This window comes from Chelonia mydas, chromosome 6 (genome assembly GCF_015237465.2).
Source record: "Chelonia mydas isolate rCheMyd1 chromosome 6, rCheMyd1.pri.v2, whole genome shotgun sequence".
Classification (NCBI taxonomy): Eukaryota; Metazoa; Chordata; order Testudines; family Cheloniidae; genus Chelonia; species Chelonia mydas.
This window is the reverse complement of record NC_051246.2, coordinates 21,851,354-21,869,302: the sequence shown is the minus strand read 5'-3', so window position 1 is coordinate 21,869,302 and position 17,949 is coordinate 21,851,354. Positions and strand designations below refer to the sequence as shown.

Genomic DNA, 17,949 nt, shown 5'->3' with positions numbered 1-17,949 from the left:
GCTGTCAGAAACGGAGCTTTGAAAGGGGATATCCACATGCCTGCAGCTGAGTTCAAAACAATGACCAGAGTGGCCTCTTGACTTCAGGGGATTATGGGATGTTTCCAGAGGCCAATCACAGTGCAGTAATGCAACACATCAACCACACTGACACCTGGGCGTTTCAGCCGGGGCACAGCAAGCTTTATGCTTCTGGTGGAGGTAGATTACCAGGAGCTCTCCAGCTGCAGAGTCCAGGTGCTCTACGTGCCTTGCCAGTGTGGACACCTCAGGAGTTAGGGCACCCGGGGCTGATTTAATGCGCTCTAACATGCAAGTGTAGCCAAGCCTTTAGTGGTGAACAATTTGATGGTGATTTAGGTTGCCTGATTGCTCCTGGAATCTCAGGTGGCACTGGTAGCCCAAAAGGCATTCTCTATCTCCTTTAGGTAAGGTATTTCTCTCAAACACAGACCTTGCATTGTTGTTCATATCTTTCTGACTTCTAGACTGGTTAACCGCAATGTGTCCTGTTCTGAACTGCTCTTGAGAACCTCTCAGAAGCAACAGCTGGGGCAGAAAGTAGCTTGCTAACCTGTTGAGCAAGTTTAGCCATGGGCACTATATTACAGGAAGTGCCCTGGCTTTCTAGAACAGCTGAAACACTTGAGCCAACAGACCCTAGATATAAACATCTGGGGTTCCAGAAGGAGGGTGTTCGCACTGAACCGCTCTTGTCCTGGAATTCACTTCCTTCACTGATCTGACTGAGCCCAGGTTTGTTGATTTCAGTGGGAGATGAAGGTTCTCAGCATTATTGAAAATCCACCCACCCTTGTTTAGGAATCTATGGATTTAGGAGCCTGACTTCTTATTGGTTATTTGTTCCTGTTACTTTGGGATTACTTAATGTTTCCAATTTAGAAACACTGAACAGAAATGAAAATCCATTCTTCAAATTGTGTCGGGGGAGCTTGTATTAATGATTTTTATTATTTTTTTTAAACTCTGAATTCTGAACCTTTTGGCCTTAAACATCTCTGTGCCTCAGCTTGTTCACCTGTAAAAAAAAGAGAGTAATACCAGCCTCACGGGGGCGTTATAAAGCTCTGTTGTGATCTTTGGATGAAAGGTGCTACAGGGCAGTTTAGCTGTCCCGTGTGCATCAGGGAGCATGCATTGGTGTAGTACGTGGAGAGTACGTACCCATTCGTCACAGCAGACCCATGGCGGAGTGCTGAAGGACATCACAGGAAGGAACGTCACAATCTGCAGCCAACGAATATACAGCTCTTCTTCTGTCAGGAACTCATTTGCCAGGGTCCCTCCTGCGCAGGACATATTCAGTTTGTGAAAAGGCAAATCAAAAGTGTATGTGGAACCCACACACCTCCTGGGTGTGGTGTTCTGTCCCCTCTAGTGGCACTGAGACCATTTAGAGATTAACGAGTCCGCTACAGCCTTAGCTAAGAGCCATGTGGCTTTTAGCTCATGCAGTAGAGGCTCATGCATTTATCTCCAGAGATCCCAGGTTCAATCCCGCCTGCTGAAAACTGGGGTCTGTCAGTGTGACATAGGCAGTCATTTATAATGAGATGCTCTAATCCCAGGATCTGCGTTGCTGCAAGGTGCCAGACAGAAAACCCTAGAAGTCCATAGTTTATCCACAGTACAGGCAGTAGCAGCTTCCCCTCCTGCCCCCAGCCCTGCAATGTAATTCAACCTGTTCTGGAGGGGTAAGAAGGTACTTCAGTCCTCAGGCCTATTCGCTCCTTAGCCTCTCTGTCAGACAGCAAATGAACATGCAAGTCAGAGGCCCTGGCTGTGGACACTTTCCCACTGGGAAGAGGGCTGAAATCACTGACTCGTTACATACAGCCACAGAACAGCTGGCACCTGTGACACGTCATCACTAGTGAACAGGGAAAGCAATAAATGAGTGATGAAGAGGTGAAAGATTGCATTTTACAGTGGGCAGAATTTTCAAAAGCAGCTCAGTTCATTGATTTTCAAAGGGATTTAGGTTCCTAACTCTCTTTAGAAAATGTTGCCCACTATCAGCCCCACAGTATAATCCTTACCTCTTTACAGGAAGTACTATGTAATTCTTTGTTATTTGTATTGCAGTAACACCCAATGTCCCCAAATGAGAATGGTGACCCATGGCGCTAGGCGCTGTACATAAACATAGTCACATCCTTCCCCCATCAAGAACATGCATTCTCAATAGACAAAGGATATGTTATTGCCTTTTGACAGATGGGGAATTGACACACAGAAGGATTAAGTGACTTGATCAAGGTCACACCAGGAGTCTCTGGCAGAGCTGATTTTTGAGCCCAGGTCACCTGACACCTAGTCCATTGCCTTAACCACATGCCCCTCCCCTTCTTAGATGGGTGAAACTCACCTATGTCAAGTACTAAATGCAATAGCTTTTAAATGTGGTGCAAAGGCTTGACCCACATCTCTCTCAATAGAACAGGGAGCAATGGCGTGTTAGTTATTGTGGAGGCTTCCTTTCTTTCCAGTCCTCTGAGCCACCCAGTCACCAGGAAGCTTACAGAGTACTTGAGTTTTCTACTTTTCCAGATTGTTCTTTTTCTCCTGTTAACCTGGGATTAATGTTTCCCATTTAGAAACACCCAACAGGAATGAAAATCAGGACTTCAAACTGAGTAAGCGGCAAGATTGTAGTACTGATGTTTAATATTTGAAAACTCTTCCATTTTAACAAGTCATGTGATCACACAATAAACTGGGACCCTGGGTGGATCTTAAGTAGAATACCACCGTTTTTTCCCACGTCAATCTGACCAGTGGGCTAAAAGGAAGCTCCTAGCCCATACTCACAATCAAGGCGGGGGACGGAAATTGGGCATAGGAACAGGCATATGAGAGAACAGGCATGTGTAGCAGGCAGCCTAAGTGAGTTAAGCACCCAACTCCTATGGAAATTCAATGGGACTTGTGTGCCTAACTTCCTTAGCACCCTTTGAAAATCCCAGCCTATGTCAGACTTTTAAATGTAAAGTTATGTCCTCAATTGATGTAAATGACCACGACTCCATTGAAAGAAAGAGAGGGTCCAGCCCATTGACTGTAGTTTTCTATAGTTTGTTGCTAGCTGATCAGGTACACAATGAAAGAAAACAGCCCTGACTGTGTGATTGAAACACTAGTGAAGGCGGGAAGATGTTATTTGTTTGGAGGGGGGATCTCTAGAATGCATATAGCAGATTGAAAGACGACGGGTTGGGCGACATCTGAACGGAATGAGGACTGATAGTATGGCTCAAAGGAAGTTCAACAAATCCAAGGGGAAACCTTTAAACTAGAGGATGAATGGGACAGGCCTATCCGTAAGTTTAGACAGCAAACAGGAACAAGATACGGACAAAAGAAGCAGCTATAACAACAGGAAGGGTGGAGTGAGAAAGCAGCTGGCATTATCAGATCAGGTTAACATTGCCTCAAGGGCCAGGACTACATAGGACACTTCACCTGCAAGCTATCCCTGGATACTGCTTTTTCCGGTATATTTTGTTCCAATTCTACATCCGCACCCCAAGCAAAATAAACTACACGGTAAAAGCACTGCTTTGCTGGCCTAACTGCACCTCCACTCAGGGCTTTTGGCAACACAACTATGTCAGTCAGGCATCACAAAGCTTCGCACCTCTGACCAACCCAGCTGTTCCAGCAGAAGTCTATAGTGTAGAGATGGGAGATTGTCCAAATTTAGCAGTAGTTAAATTACCCAGGTAGACTTTGAAGCCTCTCTCATTTCCCACCTCACTAAGGAAAAATGGGTGCAGTAGACTTCACATCTTAGTGAGATGGGAGAGGTCACATCTCTTCTGTGCTATGGTTTAGCTGGTGACATTTTTATGCCAGCCTGGGTTAGAAAGGGAGCAGTCCCTAGGACAACACTGCATAGATAGACCAGGACCAGATCCTCAGGCAATGTAAATCTTTATCCAAGTTATATGGAACTACATATAACTAAGGCTAAGGATCTGGCCCTGTGTACCTGCAACAGAAAAACTATTTCTTTTGTTTTTGTTTTTACAAAAATCTAGATTTTTGTGGACAACAGATAATGCAACATTGGTGAGTAAAACTGGCTGCATTCTTTAAAAAAAAAAACCCCACCGAAAAATAGTGTTTGTCAAAAATGTGTGTGTGTGTGTGTGTGTGTGTGTGTGTGTGTGTGGAGGGGGGATTGTTTTGATTAAGTTTTTCATTTCCCAAAAGCATGTTGGGGGATTTTTTTTTTCTTCAGAAAATTTGATTTTGAAATGACCAGGTAAAACCTACTTCTCCCTCCCACTTTCTGATAGTTTTTAGACTTTTGTCAGTTGGAAAACTAATAGCGTGTTGAAGCGTTAACACTTGAAAATATGGTTTTAAACAAGAAAAAAAGTGTTTCCCTCTCACTGGAAAAAGTTGAGAAACAGCAAGGAAGGGTGGGAAAGTGAAAAACAAAAACACCCCACTCTCACATATTTTTGGAATTTCCCATTGGGAAAATTTCAAAAGGGGATTTTTTTCCTACAAAAAATGTTTCAAGAAAAATCCCGGTTTTCCAGGCTTCTCTACTTGAAAGGGTAATACGTCTGAAAATAAGTTAGTCTTATAAGGCTTTTCCACTGTATAGTATTTGAGAAGAAGAAAGTCATAACAGCTACAGAAGCAAGCATGGTTCAGGACACCACAGACCAGATCCTCAGCTGGTGTAAACCAAGATAGCTTTGTTGAAGTCAATGCAGCAATGCTGACTTACCACCAGCTATGGATCTAACCCCACATGTTCCGCCACAGGTGGTTATGTGGAGACAAAAGTTTTCCAGAGAGTTTCCAAATGAGTACAATTGGTTGGTCTATGAACTGATCTATTGGTCTGACTGAATGGGACAGAGAGAGGGCAGGTAAGGAAGAAAAGGTTAATGTTACTGGCCATCTGACTGCTGAAATAAAATATGTATAAATAAATAAAATAAAATATAATTTAGGTCAGTCCATGCTATGGAGATTTAAAATTAATTAAGTGATGCAGTGGTAACTCCAGCTGGAGTATCACAATGCACAGGCTATAGTGGTTAAATTACAGACAAATGTTCTAGATAAATCACCTGCTGAAAGAAGGAAAATCTTTAACTTTTTCTCTCGCCTTCTTCCTTTTCAGAACTGAATGGTTTAACAGCAATGCCAGGTTTCTGTAAGTCTTGTCAAAGAGAAAAGCAGCTACAGCACACCACTCCAGCAAGCTAAATATATACAATTTTATAAAATCCCAGTGAAAACTGTCCTTTTCTGTAACTATTTTCTGCTGATTACCAGTATACTTATGTAAACAGAAGCTATTTCCTTTCTAATCAGCCTCCTCTTTCTCTCAGACTCAGTCAAACACAATCCAGTGACTGTGAAAGTCATTTTGACATCACAAGACCCTAGACTGAGGAGTAACTGAATGAATCAAGCAGCAGTAGGGAAGAGATTATTATAAAACAAAGAAACTTTGTTTTGTTTTGCCAGAATCTTGGTAATTACCACTGAGAAAGGCATTATGGAGAGATGAATATCAGCAGAAAGCCAGAAGGCATTTGGACATGCAATATATTCCATTTTCCAATGTTCTCAGGAGATGAAATTCATCCTTTAGTAAGGGTCTACGCTGAGGATTTAAATGGGATTTAAATAATATACAGACCTTGTGCTGATCCTCTGCCCTGAGGGTGAATTTTACCCAGAGTGAGTAATATGGAATATGGGTGTCATGAGATTTCAAAAGTCATAAACTGGGGAAATAGATGGCTCTGGGATAGGAAGATTTTAATTTCTAAGTCGCCAGCTTGAATCCAGCCCAAGTTATTACTGGAAATGGGCATAGGCGCAGAGCTTAATTTGTACAGGGGCTTAGCCCTTGGAACCTCTTTTCATGCTAGGGCACAGCCCGCGTGCCTCTTCCGCCAGAGGCATTTAGTAAGGCGTGCAATTCTACACCTGCGTGCAAGTCATGACCTTGTATATACTGTGAGTGCGAGGTCATGCTGTGCGGGCGATACCATTTTGTTCTACAAAATGGCATCCTCCATGCGGCATGACCTTGCCCGTATGGTGGACGCCATTTTGTTATGCTTGAGCCCCGGCACTTCTTCCTTCTCAAATTAAGCACTGCATCGGAGACACTGGGCCAGATCCTCAGATAATTTAAATCGGCCTAGCTCCACTGGCATCAACTGAATGCTTCTTGGTCTCAAGCAATAGGGGATTTAGGGCTTGGGAGCAGATTGGATAGCTGATCCTGCTATCACAGGACGGTGGCAACCTGGAGGTCCATGGTTTGTGCCCAGATTCATGACACTATGCCACAGGATTTAAATCCTTAGTTTTTTCCAAAGTTCTTCCAAACAAAATCAGTAGACTAGATATTGACCAAACACAGAGGGCACTGACCCCCAGACACAGCACTAGAAAGTTTCATGCAAAGAGTAGCACCACTGGGATTACTAGCACTCATTCTCGGGAAGAAACTGAGTTCAGATAGGGTCTGAGATGTATTCCTATTCTCCCTGGCTTTGTTGCTCCTTTCTTAAATAGCTTGGTGGTAATAATCTGGGTCTGCTCCATCACATGGAAAATGGTGGAGGGGGCAGGGTACCAATGACTAATTTAGAAGAAACACACGGGATAAATGGAAGCAGATTCTGATTCCCCTCTGAAACACTAGACAGTCGCTTGAGGGTTAAAAAAAAAAAAAGGAAAGGAAAAGAAAAAGATAATGGAACTGGTTGTGATTTAAAAACCTACTGCAGGCATTAAAAACCCAGATCCCCTTCTAATAGTAAGAGGCTTTCAGAAACAGAGTATTTGTTTTGGTATAGCTTTACAAGTAACAGCTCACTGTATGAATATAGAGCCCATGAACTTCTACCACCTAAGCCTGGCAGGAAAGCTTCAATATTGAACTTGCTTCTCGTACACACCTCTTGCCACCAGCCTCCCTCATTTTTCTTCTTCATTATTTGTAGTGTGGGAGCACCCAGTGGCCTAAACCAGGATCAGAGCCCCACTGGGCTAGATGCTGCACGAGCACACAAGTCCCTGCCCTGAAAGAATACAAGCTGGGAAGACACTTGTCAGCTTGTCTTTAACAGTACTGTGTATGTTCACATGTGCCACCGTACAGGACAACCGTTAGCACCCTCACTGACTTCCTCTGGTGTTTTTCTCTCTATTATATTCTCCATGGGGATAGGTTGGGTTGCTAGTAGAGAGTTCAATGAAGATAGAAAAACTCTGTGCTGTATTACTAGCCAACATGTTCAAAAACAGAAGTTAGCTCCTAATGGAAAAGAGGAGACTAAGGACAGACATGATAGCCGTCTTCAAATACTTGAAAGGCTACCATAAAAAAATGGAGAAAAATTGTTCTCTCTTGCCACAGAGGGCAGGACAAGAGGCAATGGGTTCAAACTACGCATGGCAGATTTAGATTAAATCTCAGGAAAAACTTCCTAACTGTAAGAACAGTAGGACAGTGGAACAGATGCCTAGGGAGGTTGTGGAAGCTGCTTCACTGGACGTTTTCAAAAGGAGGCTCCATAGCCATCTGTCTTGGATGGTTTAGCCCAGGGGTTGGCAAACTTTTTGGCTCGAGTGCCACATCTGGGTATGAAAATTGTATGGCAGGCCATGAATGCCCACGGTTCCCAGCCAATGGGAGCTGCAGGGGCGGCACTTGGGACAGGGGCAGCGTGCGAAGCCCCCTGGCTGCCACAACACGTAGGAACCGGAGGCAGAACGTGCTGCTGCTTCCGGGAGCCTCACGGCGCCACGGCACGTGCAGAGCAGGGCAAGCCCCGGACCCCGCTCCCCGTCAGGAGCTTGAGGGCCAGATTAAAACATCTGAAGGGACGGATGCGGCCCCCAGGCCGTAGTTTGCCCACCCCTGGTTTAGACACAACAAATCCTGCATCTTGACAGGGGGTTAGACTAGATTACCTTTGTGGTGCCTTCTAACCTGATGATTCTATGTACCTAGATCAGTGGCTTGGTTATCAGATGCACTGACTTCCCATCATGCACTTTGACTTCAGAGGGAACTGTTGGGTGCTCAGTACTTTTGAAAATTGGAGCACTTATTTAGGTTTCTAAATATGGCTTTAGGAGCCTAGCTTTAGGTACCCACTTTTGAACATCTTGTCCAGCTATGTCTGCATTACCAGACATGTCAGAATCCCTGAGAGTAAAAAAAATCTCTCTCTAAAAGTATCCAACTTACCCATCTGTAAATCAAAAGCCTGGGGATGCTATTGGCCATGAATGTTATCACCCCAGTAAGTTGCTCCAGGTAGGGACGCTTAAGAACAATACATCTAGAGGTGACGGGGCAAAAAACAGTGCTGCTCTGTACTTCAAGATGGAGGGAGAGAATGCTCAAATTGGCAGGCACTTGAAGATCCTAACATTGGCTAAGGCTGTCTCCTGCTAAAAGCTATTTTTAAAGCAGGAGAAAGGACTCAAACAGAAAAAAACCCCTATTTTAAAAATGTGCTTGAAAAAGGTGACTGAAAAAATAACCATTTTAGACGGTGCAGGTAGCACTCCCTATAGTTAAGGTTGCCCACAACTTTTCATTTGTAAGATCCTATTTTCTGTTGTTTATAACCTTGCCAAACTGAAACCCTTTGGCTGAAGTTTTCCACACTGGGTGTCTGCCTGTGGCTGAACTCTTTGGGGGAAACTTTCAGCAAAAATAATTCAGCTGTTTCCGAGAACAGGATAAGGAAAAAATATGTTGTCTTGCCCATGTTAGTGAAGTGGTTGTAGGAATGTTATTTTTAGAAGCGCTAATGTCTCCAGGCTTTGGAGCAGAGACTTGAAATTTGGCAGGGGGGTGACCTTTGTGACAGAAAAGTGTCTTTTGCTGTTTCCATGAAAAAACTGCCCAAATTTGTCCAAGAAAAAATTACCGTTCATACACACTCAATAGAGACGTGTTAGAGTTTGGCTTCTAAATTCTCCAACAAGTCTGTCTGTACTGAGCATGCTCCAGCCCCTCACAGCTCCTACATGCCGCTGGACTGTGCATGTACCATCCCCACGGTGTTGGGGCTGAGCAGGACTTTCCCTGCAATTGCTGTTTCAGGCTGCTCTGGGGCAGGGCACTAGAACTGAGAGCAGGGAGACTGTCTGCCCTGTGCTCTCAATGCTCCCCCTGCTGGCATCTAGGTCAGGAGGAGCGAGAAGAAGTCGCATGACACAGAATGCAGTAGGGTAAGGAACATATGGTAGGGAGGACCTGGGTAGAGAGGGGTTGCAGATAATGCTAAGTATTCTGAAAATTCACACCCTAAGGGCCAGATTTTTAAAGCTATATAGGAGCCTAAAGACACAGATAGGTGTCTAGTAGGATTTTCATAAGCACTCTTGAAAATCCCACTAGGCACCTATCTGCAGCCTTAGGCACCTAAATACCTTTAAGAATCAGGCCTTTAGCATCACATATCAGGCACCCAAAATTTGTGGACACTTTTGACTTTAATTTCTCTGTGTGTCAGTCCCACCATCTATAAAATGGAGATAATACCAATCCTACACGTCACGGGGATGTTATGAAAATAAATTAATTAATGTTTAATGAGAGCTATAGAAAAAAACCATGAGGAAATTAATTATTCTGTCCTTAGGGCAAGGTTTTAATAGTGTACATTAAATAAGGCCTAGGGCTATATGCTGAGTGATGGGAATAAAACAAAATTCACTGACCAGCCTGCACTGAATGAGGGAAGAGTCCTGTGGAAAAGAATAGTATGTGCTCATGTCATTAAAGATTGTATCTTAATGGATATGCACAAGGGGCCAAATGAAAGTTGTGCAGGAAACCTAAATTCTGATCTTTTCTAAGTTTGTAATGCTTAATGTTGTTTTGACATAGGCTTTTTTTTTTTTTTTTGGATGCACTGTAATGTTATATATACACTTAAAGAAAAAAAGGGGGGGAATCTCATCATTATTAAGATAAACTCCTTTTAAGGGTGTGCTTAGGCAGGCCAATAATATACTTCTGGGTTTGGCTCTGCTGAAGCAAGTTTTAAATGCGAAAAATGAGCTGTATAAAACAATATTAAATTAGACCTGAGAGAAACTAAGTGCTGCTCTGGCCCTGCACTGCCTGAGGGAACTTTAGCCAAGCACGTTGTAAGCAGGAAGCCAGAACCGTCAAAGAAAGTGTAAACAACCTGTGCAGATGCAGCTCGAATGACAACTCTCTCCCGCCCCCACCCCCGCCCACTCTGGGGGTGTTTTTCCCCACATCTCCCCTCTGCCAGGTGTGAATGATTCAAACAAACCCCACTGCAAGAGTGAGATGGTCAAAAAGGAGGAGGTTCTGAGGTACATAGACACAAGGGGCAGCAACTTCATATTAAATTACTAGCTCTTAATTACACAAAAGGAAAACAAAAAACAGTGCAGTTAAATGCAGCCTCACAACCTGGCATCCATCCATCCACCTCTCTGTCCCCTTCACTGATGAGAGAAGGAAAGACACAGTCTTCACTGGCCCAGGTCTGTCCCCTTGTATCAGGATCTTCACCAGTTTGAACCTCTACCATAATTGTGTCCCTATAGGGAGTGAGTCAACAGTCCCCCTCAGTTCTCCATCTAGGGTGAACAGGTTTCCTCCTTGAGGGCACAATGCACCACTATGGTTTTGTCCACTGGGATAAGACGGGTTCTCCCAACAGGGCATGAGGCACCACTCAACCCGGCTGGCTCCGAGATGATGAACATGGCTCTCTACAAATGATCTGAGACATCTACACTGACCCATGGTTGTGCCTCTGGAACGAACATAGTTCTGTCAAAAGGCCACTGAGCTGCCCATCAGCCCTGGCTTGTGTCTTAACTTAGCAATGGTTTCTCTATGCAAGGATCCTCTATGAATAATCCAGAGCTACATCATGGATTGGATCATTTTGTACTTTGCAATGGAGGAAGAGGAAGTTCCTTTCCCTCAGGAGACCTAGGTACTTTAGCAAACTGTGCAGTGGCTTTGTACTTGGACTACTGAGGCCACACCCCAATCAGCAGGGGGAGCTGTTGAGCAACTCCATAACTAGGCTGGAATAAGGGCTTCACACTGGGATAAACTGCACCAGTGCAAACGATGCTGCCTTCATGTAAGTAGAGTTTGCAGCGATGGTTGAACTCCCAGTGCTGATAAGTGTCACCATGAAAATACTGGCTGGTCAAGGGGCGGTGGGATGCACAAAGCCTTGGAAACAAGCAGGGAGAACTGGAGGTCCTGGTGATGTCAAGGAATTATGACGTGATTGGAATAACAGAGACTTGGTGGGATAACTCACATGACTGGAGTAGTGTCATGGATGGTTATAAACTGTTCAGGAAGGACAGGCAGGGCAGAAAAGGTGGTGGAGTAGCACTGTGTGTAAGGGAGCAGTATGACTGCTCAGAGCTCTGGTACGAAACTGCAGAAAAACCTGAGTGTCTCTGGATTAAGTTTAGAAGTGTGAGCAACAAGAGTGATGTAGTGGTGGGAGTCTGCTATAGACCACCGGACCAAGGGGATGAGGTGGATGAGACTTTCTTCCGGCAACTCGCAGAAGCTACTAGATTGCACGCCCTGGTTCTCATGGGTGACTTTAATTTTCCTGATATCTGCTGGGAGAGCAATACAGCGGTGCATAGACAATCCAGGAAGTTTTTGGAAAACGTAGGGGACAATTTCCTGGTGCAAGTGCTAGAGGAGCCAACTGGGGGGGAGCTTTTCTTGACCTGCTGCTCACAAACTGGGAAGAATTAGTGGGGGAAGCAAAGTGGATGGGAATTTGGGAGGCAGTGACCATGAGTTGGTTGAGTTCAGGATCCTGACACAGGGAAGAAAGGTAAGCAGCAGGATACGGACCCTGGACTTCAGGAAAGCAGACTTCGACTCCCTCAGGGAACGGATGGGTAGGATCCCCTGGGGGACTAACATGAAGGGGAAAGGAGTCCAGGAGAGCTGGCTGTATTTCAAGGAATCCCTGTCGAGGTTACAGGGACAAACCATCCCGATGTGTCGAAAGAATAGTAAATATGGCAGGCGACCAGCTTGGCTTAACGGTGAAATCCTAGCGGACCTTAAACATAAAAAAGAAGCTTACAAGAAGTGGAAGTTTGGACATATGACCAGGGAAGAGTATAAAAATATTGCTCGGCCATGTAGGAATGAAATCAGGAGGGCCAAATCGCACCTGGAGCTGCAGCTAGCAAGAGATGTCAAGAGTAACAAGAAGGGTTTCTTCAGGTATGTTGGCAACAAGAAGAAAGCCAAGGAAAGTGTGGGCCCCTTACTGAATGAGGGAGGCAACCTAGTGACAGAGGATGTGGAAAAAGCTAATGTACTCAATGCTTTTTTTGCCTCTGTCTTCACTAACAAGGTCAGCTCCCAGACTGCTGCGCTGGGCATCACAGCATGGGGAGTAGAGATGGCCAGCCCTCTGTGGAGAAAGAGGTGGTTAGGGACTATTTAGAAAAGCTGGACGTGCACAAGTCCATGGGGCTGGACACGTTGCATCTGAGAGTGCTAAAGGAATTGGCAGCTGTGATTGCAGAGCCATTGGCCATTATCTTTGAAAACTCGTGGCGAAAGGGGGAAGTCCCAGATGACTGGAAAAAGGCTAATGTAGTGCCAATCTTTAAAAAAGGGAAGAAGGAGGATCCTGGGAACTACAGGCCAGTCAGCCTCACCTCAGTCCCCGGAAAAATCATGGAGCAGGTCCTCAAAGAAGCACTTACATGAGAGGAAAGTGATCAGGAACAGTCAGCATGGATTCACCAAGGGAAGGTCATGCCTGACTAATCTAATCGCCTTCTATGATGAGATTACTGGTTCTGTGGATGAAGGGAAAGCAGTGGATGTATTATTTCTTGACTTTAGCAAAGCTTTTGACACGGTCTCCCACAGTATTCTTGTCAGCAAGTTAAAGAAGTATGGGCTGGATGAATGCACTATAAAGTGGGTAGAAAGTTGGCTAGATTGTCGGGCTCAACGAGTAGTGATCAATGGCTCCATGTCTAGTTGGCAGCCGGTGTCAAGTGGAGTGCCCCAGGGGTCGGTCCTGGGGCCGGTTTTGTTCAATATCTTCATAAATGATCTGGAGGATGGTGTGGATTGCACTCTCAGCAAATTTGCGGATGATACTAAACTAGGAGGAGTGGTAGATATGCTGGAGGGCAGGGATAGGATACAGAGGGACCTAGACAAATTGGAGGATTGGGCCAAAAGAAATCTGATGAGGTTCAATAAGGATAAGTGCAGGGTCCTGCACTTAGGACGGAAGAACCCAATGCACCGCTACAGACTAGGGACCGAATGGCTAGGCAGCAGTTCTGCGGAAAAGGACCTAGGGGGGACAGTGGACGAGAAGCTGGATATGAGTCAGCAGTGTGCCCTTGTTGCCAAGAAGGCCAATGGCATTTTGGGATGTATAAGTAGGGGCATAGCGAGCAGATCGAGGGACGTGATCGTCCCCCTCTATTCGACATTGGTGAGGCCTCATCTGGAGTACTGTGTCCAGTTTTGGGCCCCACACTACAAGAAGGATGTGGATAAATTGGAGAGAGTCCAGCGAAGGGCAACAAAAATGATTAGGGGTCTGGAACACATGACTTATGAGGAGAGGCTGAGGGAACTGGGATTGTTTAGTCTGCAGAAGAGAAGAATGAGGGGGGATTTGATAGCTGCTTTCAACTGCCTGAGAGGTGGTTCCAGAGAGGATGGTTCTAGACTATTCTCAGTGGTAGAAGAGGACAGGACAAGGAGTAATGGTCTCAAGTTGCAGTGGGGGAGGTTTAGGTTGGATATTAGGAAAAACTTTTTCACTAGGAGGGTGGTGAAACACTGGAATGCGTTACCTAGGGAGGTGGTAGAATCTCCTTCCTTAGAAGTTTTTAAGGTCAGGCTTGACAAAGCCCTGGTTGGGATGATTTAATTGTGGATTGGTCCTGCTTTGAGCAGGGGGTTGGACTAGATGACCTCCTGAAGTCCCTTCCAACCCTGATATTCTATGATTCTATGGGGAGCGGCAGGTCAAAAATAATCCGAGGGTGTTGGGAGCAGCCGTTTGTAAGGCTGTGGTCAGTGGGAGCTTGGCACCAAATTACTAATGAGGAGCAGAGCCCTAAGTATAGAAAATGGCATCCATGGATTGTACAGCTACCCTCCATTAGGCCTTTCATAAGGGATCCTCCTTCTCAGACCTGACTCGAGGGTGCTGGACTCAAATGCAGACTTCAGCTCAACCATTTTAAAGTGGCAGCAGAAATTCATAGAGACGACCATTGTTCTTACCCTCTGAGTGGGAAGATGGCCTGGGGCAGGTGATGGCAAAAGCATAACTTCCAGGTAGCTATGCAGCCCATAGAGCTCTAAGATGCAGCCTTTGTAGGCCCTCTTGGTACAGCCCTTGGCAGGTCCCAACACACAGGGCCGTCCCTAGGCATACGGAGGGCACCGGAAAATTTGGGGCACCACGCTCACTGGCATCCTCTCTTCTCTGGCTCCTCCCCCTTGCTGGGCCAGGGGGCTTCTCCCCGACCCCAGCTCCTCCTTCCCTCCCTCCCTCCTCAGCTGGCTGGCTGAGGGCTCCAGCCTCCGGCTCTGCCGCCCCAGCCCTGGGGAGCCCAGAGTGGCATGGCGGCCTGGTCCACCGCTGCCCGGAGTGGAGTCCTTCCCTGGACCCAGCCTGCCTGCGCCCCTCGCAGGCCGGGGCCAGGACAGGAGGAGCGAAACTTCCACATGGGATGGGGGGAAGCAACGAGGGAGGGGACTTAAAGTGACAGTGCACTCACTGTCTCTCACACTTCCCTAACACACACACTGTCTCCCTCACACACAGACTGGCTCTCACACCCACATACACTCTGCCTCTCACGAGTCACAGTCCTCCAATACTGATTGTCTCACACACACACACACACACACAGTCTCAGGCAGTCCCCAACACACACTTTGTCACGCAGTCCCCCAACACAGTCACACACAAACACACACATATACACATAGTCTCTCTGTCTCTCTCACATGCACTGGCTCTCTCTCACACACACATACACACAGTCTATCACGTGCGCATGCACACACACTCGTGCACGCGCACACACTCATGCACACACACACACACACACGTACACACACAGTTGTATCATTGTTGTTGTTATTACTGCTTGGTACTTCCTGTCAAAATGTTTGTGGTGAGCCAGGAGTGGCAAGGGGCTGCAGGAGGGCCGTGGGCTCTGGCAAGCTGCAGCCTCCATGTGACAGCGTGAAGCCTGCTGTAAGTCACTGCTGCAGTGTCTGCTGCGTACGAAGCTCAGTGTGTGTCAGCAATGGTGGTGGGAGGTCCTGGGGGTCCGTGACCTCTTGACACACTGGGGTCAGTGGCACCAGCTGAGGACAGCCTTCAATGGAGCATAGGGGCAACAGTTTAATAATACTGCGTAGGGCCCCATAAATCATAGGACGGCCCTGCCAACATACACAAGAAACTTGCAAGAAACCTCTGCGCAGGCACAATCTTGCATCCCTTGCATCCCTGGTCCAGGAGACTCTAGCACCAGTAGCATTGCAGAGAAACTCCTGTGAGAGGCAGACTGGGGTGAGCATATGCCCCACCCTGAGAAAAGGATGTGGATGGTGCTGCTGTACGTGCTTCCCCATTGCTCCCAGAGGTATCACCCCTGCCTCAGACACAAGTGACCAGACTCTGAGCTGATGTGAGTCAGCATAGCTTCATAGACTCATAGACTTTAAGGTCAGAAGGGACCATTATGATCGTCTAGTCTGACCTCCTGCACAATGCAGGCCACAGAATCTCACCCACCCACTCCTGTAACAAACCCCTGACCTATGTCTGAGCTATTGAAGTCCTCAACTCGTGGTTTAAAGACTTCAAGGTGCAGAGAATCCTTCAGCAAGTGACCCGTGCCCCACGCTGAAGAGGAAGGCGAAAAACCCCAGGGTCTCTGCCAATCTGCCCTGGAGGGGAAAATTCCTTCCCGACCCCAAATATGGCGATCAGCTGAACCCTGAGCATGTGGGCAAGACTCACCAGCCAGACACCCAGGAAAGAATTCTCTGTAGTTACTCAGATCCCACCCTATCTAGTGTCCCTTCACAGGCCATTGGGCATCTTTACTGTTAATAGTCAAAGATCAATTAATTGCCAAAATTAGGCTATCCCATCATACCATCCCCTCCATAAATTTATCAAGTTTAGCCTTGAAGCCAGATATGTCTTTTGCCCCCACTGCTTCCCTTGGAAGTCTTTTCCAGAACTTCACTCCTCTGATGGTTAGAAACCTTCGTCTAATTTCAAGTCTAAACTTCCCAATGGCCAGTTTGTATCCATTTGTTCTTGTGTCCACATTGGTACTGAGCTTAAATAATTCCTCTCCCTGCCTGGTATTTATCCCTGTGATATATTTATAGAGAGCAATCATATCTCCCCTCAGCCTTCTTTTGGTTAGGCTAAACAAGCCAAGGTCTTTGAGTCTCCTTTCATAAGACAGGTTTCAGAGTAACAGCCGTGTTAGTCTGTATTCGCAAAAAGAAAAGGAGTACTTGTGGCACATAAATTGGTTAGTCTCTAAGGTGCCACAAGTACTCCTTTTCTTTTTTCATAAGACAGGCTTCATTGAATGCAAAATGGGGCTATGCTAACTTACACCAGGTGAGGCTCTGGCTCAATATCTCAAGGAGCTGGTGCACAGTTCCTTGGGCTCCCACTATGCCACATGGCCAGTTCACAGTCTACCCAAGAGACAAAAGCGGATGCAATCTATGCCAGTTTATACAAATTTACATGCAGTCCTCAGGCTCCTGGCATATTTTCAATGAGCTGGACCCAGTTAAGGTGCCCTTGGTACAAAGTTAAGGAGTTCTTTGAAATCTAATCCCAAGGAACCTAGAAGCATATGGGTTTCCTATTTAATTTGATAAAAATCTTTCTTTAAATTCCCTGGTTAATTCCTGTTAATAGTAAATCAAATAAACTTGATGTGGCATAGAATAGGATACCAAAAAACCCCCCCCTGAGGCTGTGTCTTAATATAGCTTTCTATGGTTTTTAGCAGCTTGCTGATGGAGCTAACAGACCACATGCATTCTTCCTGCTGTAGCAAGAGGCAATGCTTCGACCTTACAAAATTCATGCAGAATGGTCGGGGATACGAACAGATCACAAAAATATATTACCTACAGCATCCGGAATGAAGAAGTTGTAGCCAAGAAGACTGTAGTGAAGCACAGAAGGTATAATTCCCTTCAAACCAGCATAGCTCCAGTCCGACTGGAGCGGGGTCATTTGAATGAAGAGTGGCAGATGGTTAGATCTAGGAGCAACAAGGGCAGATGAACAGCAAACCAGAAAAACACATGTAATGTTTAGTAAGCCAGGCTGCCTCAACTCTTTCAGAAAGCATTGCCTGCCTTGCCCTGTGCTGTGACATCTGTCAGCTGAGGGTGTGCGCACGCTGGAGAGAGAACAGATAGTCTGAACCCCTAGGTAGAGCTTGGGGTAGTTAGCCCGTCCTGCCACCTGCACAGCCACAGATACACTGCTGTTTGTGTGTCTACCTAGACTGGAAATTACACCTCCCAGTGCTAGTGTAGACATACTCTGAATGCTCATCCCTTCTAGAACAAGACACCTTTTGCCATTTGCTTACATTTTTCAATACCTAGATGACTTCAGTGTATTTTAGCAAGAGTTTATTTGTATGGTGATGTTGGAACAATTACTCTGTCTGGCTTTAGCAAAGTGTTGTCCTCCCTGCTTTTGTCCTGAAATGGCTAGGTTTATTTCTAACTCTGCTCTTTCATTGTGCTGTCCTTGCAAAACTCTTAGTTTCATTTCATGTAAAGCTGGGTAACTTCATGTTCCAGTTAGGAATTCTGTT

The 17,949-nt window shown here is 45.9% G+C and overlaps 1 protein-coding gene across 2 annotated transcripts in view; it reads right to left on the bottom strand.

Moving 5' to 3' along the window:
* Nucleotides 1–17,949, bottom strand: part of LOC102930923 (SITS-binding protein) — a 72,986-nt gene that overhangs the window by 20,333 nt on the left and 34,704 nt on the right. For both annotated transcript variants that reach the window (XM_043549712.1, XM_037899518.2), the window contains 2 exons: nucleotides 17,246–17,382; nucleotides 1,186–1,307 (listed from right to left, as the gene is read on the bottom strand). In XM_043549712.1, the coding sequence (XP_043405647.1) occupies nucleotides 1,186–1,307; nucleotides 17,246–17,382 (259 nt within the window). The remainder of the gene's footprint in view (nucleotides 1–1,185; nucleotides 1,308–17,245; nucleotides 17,383–17,949) is intronic.